The 10,705-nt window shown below is 37.7% G+C and overlaps 1 protein-coding gene across 2 annotated transcripts in view; it reads right to left on the bottom strand.

Annotated features, from left to right (window-relative positions):
• Nucleotides 1-385: 385 nt before the first annotated feature.
• Nucleotides 386-10,705, bottom strand: part of LOC131044166 (protein STRUBBELIG-RECEPTOR FAMILY 3) — a 95,859-nt gene continuing 85,539 nt past the window's right edge. The window contains exons 7-10 of one of the 2 annotated variants that reach the window (XM_057977441.2): nucleotides 2,057-2,133; nucleotides 1,832-1,979; nucleotides 1,451-1,600; nucleotides 386-1,249 (exon numbers count right to left, since the gene is read on the bottom strand). In XM_057977441.2, the coding sequence (XP_057833424.1) occupies nucleotides 932-1,249; nucleotides 1,451-1,600; nucleotides 1,832-1,979; nucleotides 2,057-2,133 (693 nt within the window). In that variant the 3' untranslated portion in view covers nucleotides 386-931. Of the gene's footprint in view, nucleotides 1,250-1,450; nucleotides 1,601-1,759; nucleotides 1,980-2,056; nucleotides 2,134-10,705 lie in introns of those variants that run through there. The other variant, XR_009105630.2, reaches the window with a different exon arrangement.

Raw genomic sequence — 10,705 nt, 5'->3', positions numbered from 1 at the left:
AAAAATTGTAAGACTGGGTCCCATGAAAGAGCTTCAGGGACCAGATCAAATGAAACCAAAAAAAAACTGTTACAAATATTCACCAGACCACCCCACTCGAATAATCCTAAACTCCGTGGGATCTAGAAATCACCCGCTAATTAATTTGAAAAAACATGTACCAAATGACCTCCAAAGATTTTTATACTAGCATACAATTCTTTGTTGACAGGAAATTTTTGTTCAAACAAAAATACATTTCATTTTATAATGATTTTCTCAATAGCAGCACGATTAATAATTCCTGCAACATCTCACTTTCGCATGTAAGCATACGGTGCAATAATGCAATTAAATGAGACCAAATATATACATGTGCAGTTTCCGAGCGAGGACCGCCTCCACATCAGCACAACCAATTCTTTCTTTGATTTATTCTGTATAAACATACAATTCTTTCCTAAACATTTTATTCTGACATTAGCATTCCCACAGAACAAATTATACGTCAGTCCTTGGCCGCATAGAAGACTGGCAATAATATCATACTGCTCCCTTCTGTGACGGGTATTTATATCCCAGCTCCACATCGCACAAATACGATAAGAATGCAAACCACAACTGCGACACTGGCAACGCTTAATCACTCTGTACTGGGCACACACGGAAACGCACAACAAAGGAACGCCACACCTGTTATGAAAATAAATCTTGCTTACTCTTCCTGTATTTACTACACCTTGTACATTTCTGACTCCAACAGTTATCCTCAACAAATTACTTTAACAGAAAATCTATATTAACATACAATATGCTGCTACTGTTGGGTGCTCAAGGAAAGTGGAAAATCAACTTTACTCATAGAAAATTCTCCGTTTTCCCAGCACTTATCCTGCTACTAGCAAACCTGCCTTTCGGCACCTATAAATAATAATGAATACTCGTGATTCTGTTATTTTCTAGTCTTCAAAAGAGATCGTGCACAACTTCCCTTTTTCCTGTAAGCTGCTTTTAATGCTTCGTAAGACAATTTGCCTGTGTTGTTCACGTGGGGCTCTCCAAACAAGGACATTTTACCTCTTGTGTCCACAATAGAGTCAGGGTCAAGGGAACTGTTAAGGTCTAATACAGGTTGATTGAAAGCTCCAATTTGATTAATACAGTATTCGCTCGATGTACTGGTCCTGCTGACAAAAGTCAAAGAACCGTACGCAGGTGTTGCAGCACAACTCGCATCAATCATTGAGTTTCCTTCTAGTATTCGAAGTACCTGTTCCAAGCAATTTGAAACACACCGATCAGAACTCGTCTCATACATGTGAAATTCAGTACAGCTGATATACCTGTTGCTCTACCACTACTACAATAAAAATTAAATTTTTCACTGTTGTAGCAAATTAGTCTAGATAGAACTGTTTGTCTAAATTTGGGTTTGCAAACCGCCTTGTATGGTTATAAAATTTTGACATACTTGAGACATCCTCGGCCTCAAATGAGAATCTTTTCTAATGCACAGAGAAGCAGCATGAAGCATGCAATAGACTTCATTTTGTGAATAGTTGTTCCCCAAACGTGGATCCACCAATGCATAGATAGCATGCTCCTCTAGCAAAGGGCGTGCCTGTACATGTCCCATAGTAATGAGGAATATGTTAGCTAGCCTGCTTACCAGAAGAGCAAAGAAATTCTACACCGTAATTACAAGAAATACCTTGGATGAAATTCAGAAAAGAAAGAATACAATGAGAAATCTTAATATATTGGTGGTATTAGTAGGCACTTTTTACAAACAAAGTTTGATGTTGATTTTGCAGGCATTAAGAATATAGAGTCACTCGAAGCATTCACAAACCCATTCTGTGAGGCATTGTTGTCCCTTGGGTCGATTAATATCTACAGCTTTGCGGCCTGTGACTAGCTCCACTAGCACCACTCCAAAGGAATACACATCTGCTTTCTCGGTAATTTGACCACTTTGGGCATATTCCGGTGCCAAATACCTTCATTAAAGTCATACCCAATGTGAGACCATAAGTTCAAACACATGCTAAAAATAATACAACTGATAGTGACTGACCCAAACGTGCCAATAACTCTGGTTTCCACAGCAAGATCACCATCAGGTTGCCAACGTGCAAGGCCAAAGTCCCCAACCTGTTAAAAACCAGATGCAAAAACAAATCACTTTTTAAGCAGGTCTACTCGTTTATCTTTAAAATTGTGAACAGTAAGGAGATTTTGCCATTGTGATTTTGAAACTAAAAAATATTCTATGTTCTATTGATTGGTGCCTTTGCATCCCCATGAACGTGAGTGAAATCTCAATGAAACTAATAATTGCTTACATTAAATTACTAGAACATAATAACCTTAAATTGAATGCTAATTGTTCTGTTGATTTTAGCACTCCTTCACAGACCTAAACGTGTCAAAAAAAAGGGGAAAACAAATTTAAAAATCATGAACGTGTGCAAAAAAAAAATAAGGCTACACTTGACCATACCATTTGACTAGAACATGTTTTCCTTTCTGCTTCACGGTTTGTATGATGAAAGTATAGAGTATTTCACCAATCATATGTGCTACTTATACATTCATTTCTTAAAACGAATTTTGAATCCCAATATATCAGGTTATATATTTTTACATCAGCATGTGGATTCAGGGTAGCACCCGTTTACACTTGACCATATCATTTGACAAGAACATGTTGTCCTTTCTGCTTCACGGTTTGTATGATAAAAGTATGGAGTATTTCACTAATCATATGTGCTACTTATACATTCATTTCTTACAATGAATTTTGAATCCCAATATATCATGCTATATATTTTTACATCAGCATGTAGATTCAGGGTAGCTCCCGTCTCACACTACCAAAATTCAACTAGAGGCATCTTTGCATTGCTATTTCAACCCATAGAAACTATATTCCTATTTAGGAAATCCTTCTCAACCAAATCATGGCCCCAGCTTTACTGATTAATAACCTTTATTAAGATTCGTTACCTTAGCTCATAAATGCAAGCCTCATTAGGGGTATTAGGGATTACTTCATGGTCAATTACAAAATCCTATTTATTGACTTCAGAATCCAGATATATTACTTGATTTGTCAACAGGGAGTATGTGTCTTTGCAATTACCAATGGTATAATTGTATTTACATCAAAGATTATAATAGATGTGGGAAATCCCTATCCAATGGTCAAGATCTAACATTCAACTCAAGCAGAGTATATCCAGTTAAAGAAGCCACTAATTTACAGCTAAAAACTACCACCCTAAAGATCTGCAATTTGGTGCAGCTACCAAGTCAGGATCCTACAAACACGCCAAGAACATAGTATGAGATTTTACAGCTTTGAGGAGCATTAATCTATTGATTAAACGGATTCAGAAAACAAGAACATACAGCAACTAGTTTGGGGAGACAGTTGTACAGAATTCCATAATTGCAAGTGTTTATTAGCAAGTGCACTTCACTTCCATACAAGCCAACATCTTCACACGTAGAAGCAGCCCAACATTAGAGAAACCCAGAAACATCTCACTCAATTCCTACAATCTGACCTCAACCTCAAGAGTGCAATAAACCTCCTCAGCAAGTTCATTTGAGAAGTCATGAATTAGAACTTTTGACAATCAATCAATTTACCCTATTCTTGGCGTGCACAGAGAGTGAATGTCCCCTCACATGTTTCCTATATAAAGTGCTTGATGCATGGTCAATGTAAGGCAGATTGAACAATTAACTACTGGACCACACAAATCAAAGATGCAGATGTTCCATGTTTAACTGATGCATTAATTCAGTCAGGGAGGGCTATAGCATAGTTACCTAAAATATCTTGCTTGGTAAAATTGCTAAATGCAAAGAATGCATAAGTGTCCCAATTTGGAAGCAATTTTCTGCTCTATATAGACAGTTCATCACGAGTATGTTTTAAGTGTCATGGAGAAGAATCAGTCATGCTATCTTCTCAGTGTTCCATTCTATGGTCCTTATCATCTGCAAATCTGACTTGACTGATCACACCATGTGTTCCACCATCAAGATGATATAAGGCGAATGAATCGTGAAGTGTGATCCTTCTGAAGATGAACCATGGACTATGATCCAAAATATTGATGTAAGAAAGTACTATACAGTTTTCTCCAAAAGCTTCAAAAGCCATTGTAGTAGACTGCAAAAAGTTAACTTTCTAAACATTAACACTTCAACTGCTATCTGTTGACCAATGCCAGGAACAATCGGAATACCATAACAGTAAAAATATGCAACTAATATCCACTCCTTAGGCCTTCATCTAATTATTATATTCAAATGTTAAAGACAAGGGACTACGAATGCAGATAAAGCAAGCTAGTAAAACCTTCCTGGTTTTAGCATTTAGAACCTAGATTAATGAAGCATCCAACTATGATACTGTTTCACCTAGGATTCTGTCCCGATCCAGGTCAAATTTGTTCCCCGTCTGGGGTCATGGTCCAGTCCACAGTGGGTATGGATGGGGCACAACCAGTTAACCCAAGGTTCGGCTAAGTATACCCGTGGGCAAACCCAGGGCCAACTGGCTGCTCCCTGTGAATCTGCAGAAAATCCTGCAGATTTTATAGTTTATAATTATTATTTTTTTGTTTCTTTTTTTGAGGAGGAATCCTGATTTGTGCATCCCCTTATTCCAAATTACATTTCTGGGAAACATATTTTAATTGATATTTAAAAAAAAAAAAACCTAAAATTTGTTTAATTTTGCTGTGATGTTCAACCATGCAGCCACTCTTATTCATGGCATACTTGTTCCAACATGTTAGAAGTCCTGTGCAACGCAATATGTCACATCCCATTTAATTAGCCTAGCTTAATCACTGAATTATTGTATAAAATGTTTAATAACAAGCAATTAGGGAAGATAATTTGATTATGTTAAGAGTATTTTTGAAACATAGATATGAACGATCATGCTGACCACTAACTATGCAAGTGTTACAGGAATTGTGGAGACTCTCAAATTGGAAAGAGAATATCATCGAGGAAAAGGTTATAGCCGGTGGAGGTAACTTGTCATGATGGAATCAACACACATTCACCTAGACACATGTAGTTAGGTTGCATGTGTGTGAATAAGATTAGGAACTTTGAGTTTCATTTTCAATAATTACACTATTCTATGAAAGATGCATAAATATATTTGCATAGGAACAAAATAATCGGTGAGCTCCTGTTAACATAGGTCATGAGCAAACTTAGCACAAGAGTGTGTTGGTAGGTATTATGAAGTTGTAATCCGACATTCATTAAAAACTAGCCCAAAGTAAATAGGAATTTAACATTTTTTTCTTTTCATTTATTGTTATTATAATAAGAAAATAATATATATTAATAAATAACATGGTATTTAATTTTTTAAGGGAATAAAATTATCTTGAAGGAAAAGAATAAAATAATAAAAATGGAAGGGAACCAAATAACGATATAGAAAATTTAGTATTGTTTAAAAGCCTTAAGTAAAGGCTGGGACCGGGACAGGTTCTTTAAGCAGGAGTGAGGACACCATCAAGGATGGGGTGTCGAGCATGGGACTTTCAGGGGTCTCCCTTTGCTCAACACAGGAGGCTCCCTTCTAGGAGGAAGAATGGCAGGAAGTTAGAAGAAAGAAAGAAAGGAAGGTCCCAAAGGAGACTCTTTCCAGCCTATTGACGTGTATTTTGCACACAATCATACACAGAATAAAATACCTAAAGGTACCTTATCCTCTCTTGAGTAAAGCCTCTGAATGCTGAAGATGTCGCGAAAAAGGATCAATCGGGATGACTTCAAGGTTCTTGTATGTAGGGTCTCTACGTGTGGATAAGCTCTCTGTGGTATGATGTGATTTGCTGGAATCACAAGGGGACTTACATTTGATGATTGAACGTCTGATCTGCTTTGAATATTGCTGGAACACAGGCTCTTATTAGCTTTGACTTGAAAAAAGGAAAAAAGACGATGGGCGAGGAAAAGATCAAATCCTAACACTAAGAATGTAGGAGCAATGATTGATCTTTGATGAAATTCTAACTAAGTCTTGTTTTGACATCGCTGGACCATCTCCACAAGGCTAGTGCGATCTTCGAAGGAAAGCTTTATGATGTTCAAATCATCACTGCAGGCATAGACACCATCACGCTGGTGCATATCAATGAAGAAGCGATAATTGAAGTTAGGCTTAAGCTGAACGATTCCAGTTGACTACGCAAGGCAAGTCTGCAATCAACAAACTGCTAGTAGTATGGATATACGAATTTCACCATCAATCAAGCACATTTCTTCCACTCATCTAATAACATGAAATCAAATATGAGAAGTATAAAGACCATGCAAATTGTCGAATCGACCCATAAATTTCACCATTTCTTCAATGAAGTTACAAGTCTTTTACAACAACATCTTGGCAACAATCTTTGCCTTCTCTCTCTACTCTACTCTAATTGCTATTCTAATACTTCCAACTGCTTACTAACTCCCTCTAACTATTGCCTTTACAAAATGAAATGCCAGGGCTTATATAGTGCCCTCAATACAATTCGACGGCTTAGATCAATTCGAGATTAATGGCCAAGATTCAACAATGAAAACCCTAATTAGGGTTTGTTACAACCATTACATAACATTTAATGCCTGACCAATGATAAAATTGTATTGCTTGGACACATGTCCTCTCTAGAAAATTCCACCAATGGATAGCTTGGGTAGGTACATCAGAGTTTGTGCCACCTTCCATGAGTTAGGTACATTGAATCTGGACATGCTGAGGTGGACCACACTGATTGGAGAAGTGATGACTAGGATGCCACCTCGTCTGACACTTGTAACTTGGTAGATATTCAACTTGATGTTGTTGAGAAGCTAGCTTTAATTAATTCATCTGGAACTATCTGCTTCTTCAACGAACCCTTGTTCTAACTTCTTGTGTCCTTGATGTGCAGGACGATTGATGTACCTCACCTTGGAATACTGGATTGGAGAAGTCGCCCTTGATGACGTTAGTCCAAAGAAGACCGTCCTTGTCGATGCTAGGCTGGAGGAGGTCGCCCTTGTCCTTGCCAGGCTGGATCGAAGAAGGTCGTCCTTGTCCTTGCTTGATCATCCTTGATCTGGCTTGATTTTCTTTGATGAGAGCCTTCCGACTTGTAGATCCTTCGAGTTTGGGAGTCGCCATCTTGATACCTACACAACATTTCAAAATTAGTAACATGTTTTGCAACGTGGAAATATAGACTAGAAAGAGGATTTAAGTTTTAAATTAGGAAACCTCATGATAAATCTTTGAATTATCATTTCCTAAATTTAACTAAGCCACTTGAAATTCAAAATTCAAAATTCAAAATTGAGACTTGGAGAATCTCGCCATACCTCCACTTGAGAACTAAATCTAAGAAAAGATGCAAAATTAAGCAAGCTTGCTAGGCAAAATGTCGATCGAAGTCTTCAAAATGTGCTTCTTCTATCAACTTCACCACCTCTAGCCTTCAACGCCTTGAGGAAAATTCGCTCCACCTCTGGCCTTCAACAAAAATCGCTCCTTCCTAGACCAAATTTCGCACCTTGTTGCTCTTCTCCAAATCGCACTTGAGTGAATGAGTGAATGATGGATTAACATCGTTCAAGATACCCCCACTATATAGGCGCTTACCATTGCAATTTCCCATAGGCCGACTTGGAAAATAAATAAAAATTTAATAAAAGAAGAGGCCGACTTTATAAAAACATTAAATAATACCCCAAGCGCCCCAATTTTATTTTTAAATTAATAATAATTAATTTTAAATGCCTTTATAATTAAAATTTCGATTTTTTAAAGGCATAAATTAATTATTAAATGTTTTGCGCACTTATTAAATGTCAATTTAATTTCAAAAATATTTCAAGGTTTTATCGAAATTGGCATTTAATGTGTCATAGATGATATTGGCACCTAGGCATGGCAAGATAATGGACATCAACAAGATCGCTCTGGTCCCTGGGAGAGGGACAGGAGTGCCCTTACACTTTAGCCTTGCAATTCTTGTTTTTCATGTTCAACACTTCATCCTGGACGTCCAAAATGGCATTTTACTTGAAATCTTGAGTTTGATCTATTCAATTTTTGGAACGAATGCTCCTTAGAACCATTTTCGCCCTGGTCCCTTGGTGAGGGACAGGAGCGATTTTGCCTTTTGCCCTTTGTTTTTGTCTTTTCCAATCACCAATGCAAGTTGTGAGGTAGGCAATGGTCATTATTGCTCGTCCTATGCATGTTCAATTTGCCCTCTCAAGACAAAACGAGCTCTTCTAAGGATTTTCGCCCTGGTCCTCCAGTGAAGGACAGCAGCGATTTTTGTATTTGAGCCTAAGATTATTGATTCTTGGGGTAATTTCTTTGTTCACCATCTACTTAAAGGCATTTCTGACTTTGCACAACCTTGCCTTGGCGTGGTCTTGGAAGGAAATGATTCTTTTAATGAATATCGCCTTGGTCCTTGACTAAAGGACAGGAGCACCTTTTAGTTTATTGCACAAATTCTTGATCGTATCAACCTTGAATCACTTTCTAGACGTAGAATATCATTCCCCCCTTCATCTTGAGTCCTAGAAGCAAGAAATAGTATTTCACAATGCTAGGTAATTAAGTATTTTGAAAATTTCGCTCAGGTCCCTTGGTGAGGGACAGGAGCGCCCTAGCCACTTTTCATCAACTTGATGGCCTTTGTTACTTCATTCCTCCGTGAAACCTTTTAAACATCATTTTGACCTTGCGTCTTGACTTGGATTCGTCCGAATTTGGAGAGGAAGGTTAGCTAATGTGTTTTTCGCCCTGGTCCCTGGGAGAGGGACAGGAGCGATTTTGCATTTATAAGCTCACTTGTGTTTTGCTAGCTTCGAAAATTATCTTCAACGGATCGATTGCATCTTCCTTCACCCACCTCAAACGCGAAACTTTGCCTTCCTTTTGCCAAAAACTTGTCTTGAGGGAAAATCGCTCTGGTCCCTTGGAGAGGGACAGGAGCGCCCTGGCCTTTATGAGCTCATTTATGCCTTGTTAACTTTCAAAACTATCTTCAATGGGTTGATTACGTCCTCCTTCATGCCTTTGATGTCTCAATTTGTCCAAACAAGGTCAGGAATGACTCCACTAAGGCTTTTCACTCTGGACCCTTGGTGAGGGACATGAGCGATTCGCCTTGGACCCTTGGAGAGGGACAGGAGCGCTTTTCGCTCTGGATCCTCAGTGAAGGACAGGAACGAAATTTGACTTTTTGAACTCTCTATCAGGATAATTTTTATGGAATATAACATTTAAGTATAAGTGAGAAGGAAATGTCACTTATACTTTAAGTTATATTCCATATATACTTTCAGGATGTTTGAGAGTGGTTTCAGACCTCCAGGAGTTATATAGCAAAATCTAGTTTTTGGAGGTTTTTCAATTTCCAGACTTAGTCAAGTTTCAGGATCAGGACATCCCAGACTTAGCCAAATTTCAGGATCAGGACTTTCAGACTTAGCCAAATTTCAGGATTAGGACTTCACTCCAGCAGGACCTGCTATCCTATTGATCTCCCCGACAGCACTCATAAATGCAAAGGCTAACTAACAAAACCCTAAAAGACCTAAAAAAACAAACCCTAAAAAGCAAAAAAGCAAGGGTCCCCATTTGCAATGGGGCGATGTGTGAAAACGTCACAACACAGCCCAAGTGCAGAATTGTCACAATTTTCTGGGATGGCTTCAACTTTGGCTGGATAGCTGACTGGGCCCCTGCCATTTTTTCAAGCTGGATCAAGCCAGTTTTGGAAATTTCAATCTCTATTTGAGGTTTTTGAGTTTTCTATATCATTTTATCTATAACTATATGATTAAGTTCTGGTTTATTGCTTGGAACCCTCTGGGTTGAGCTATTATATGTAATTTTCTACAGTTGACGATGTTCTAGATAACAGTTCAGATCATGTTGATCTGAAAATGTCTAATGATGAAGATAAGATTAGAGATCTGAATCAATTTGCTTATGGTAGCTAAAATTGTTTCGTGGTTTAGCCATCATCCTGGTCAGCAAGGACCTTTTTTGTATAAATTTTGTAAAAAAACAACTTTTTATTCTTAATATGAATCTCTTGGCTCTGCCTATACTGATTAAAAAAAAAAGCCTCAAGTAAAGGCAGCCTAGAACAAAAGAAATTAAAATAAACTCAAAACAGCTCCATGTACCTTGTTTGTGCTTCCACAATTTTGCATGTGATCTAGCATGGAGAAAGCTGGCAAAGGTTGGGAAATTGAGCTACACACTTGCCAGTTGCATTGGGCTTATAAGCTTTTTTAGGAACTTTAAAAAAGGGGGGAAATGCTCACTTTAGGTGTTCATTCAGGATTTTTTTTACCTTCTGGAATTGCCTCCCTGCTGAAAAAGTATTGGGTGGCATAAAGCATCCGAGTGACAGCTGAATCAACCTACAAGGTAGTGTTAGCACAAATCTTGATTAAACAAAGTTGTGTACCCTGTAACTCCAAATTAAATGATTGTCATATTTGAGAACTTTTTTAATTATAGAATTCTGTTGACCTTGTTTGGTGATGTTTTTATCTTGTGAATCTTGGTGTCTATGAAATTAGGTACAGAAGAGCACATATGCACTTCTAGAAATTCAAATTTTGTAATGTTTGCTCTGTGTATTTAGAATTCAAAGTTTGTGATTTGTTTCAA

Source organism: Cryptomeria japonica, chromosome 6 (genome assembly GCF_030272615.1).
Source record: "Cryptomeria japonica chromosome 6, Sugi_1.0, whole genome shotgun sequence".
NCBI classification, from domain to species: Eukaryota; Viridiplantae; Streptophyta; class Pinopsida; order Cupressales; family Cupressaceae; genus Cryptomeria; species Cryptomeria japonica.
Note: the sequence above shows the minus strand (reverse complement) of the source record. Positions and strands in the feature narration are given on the sequence as shown.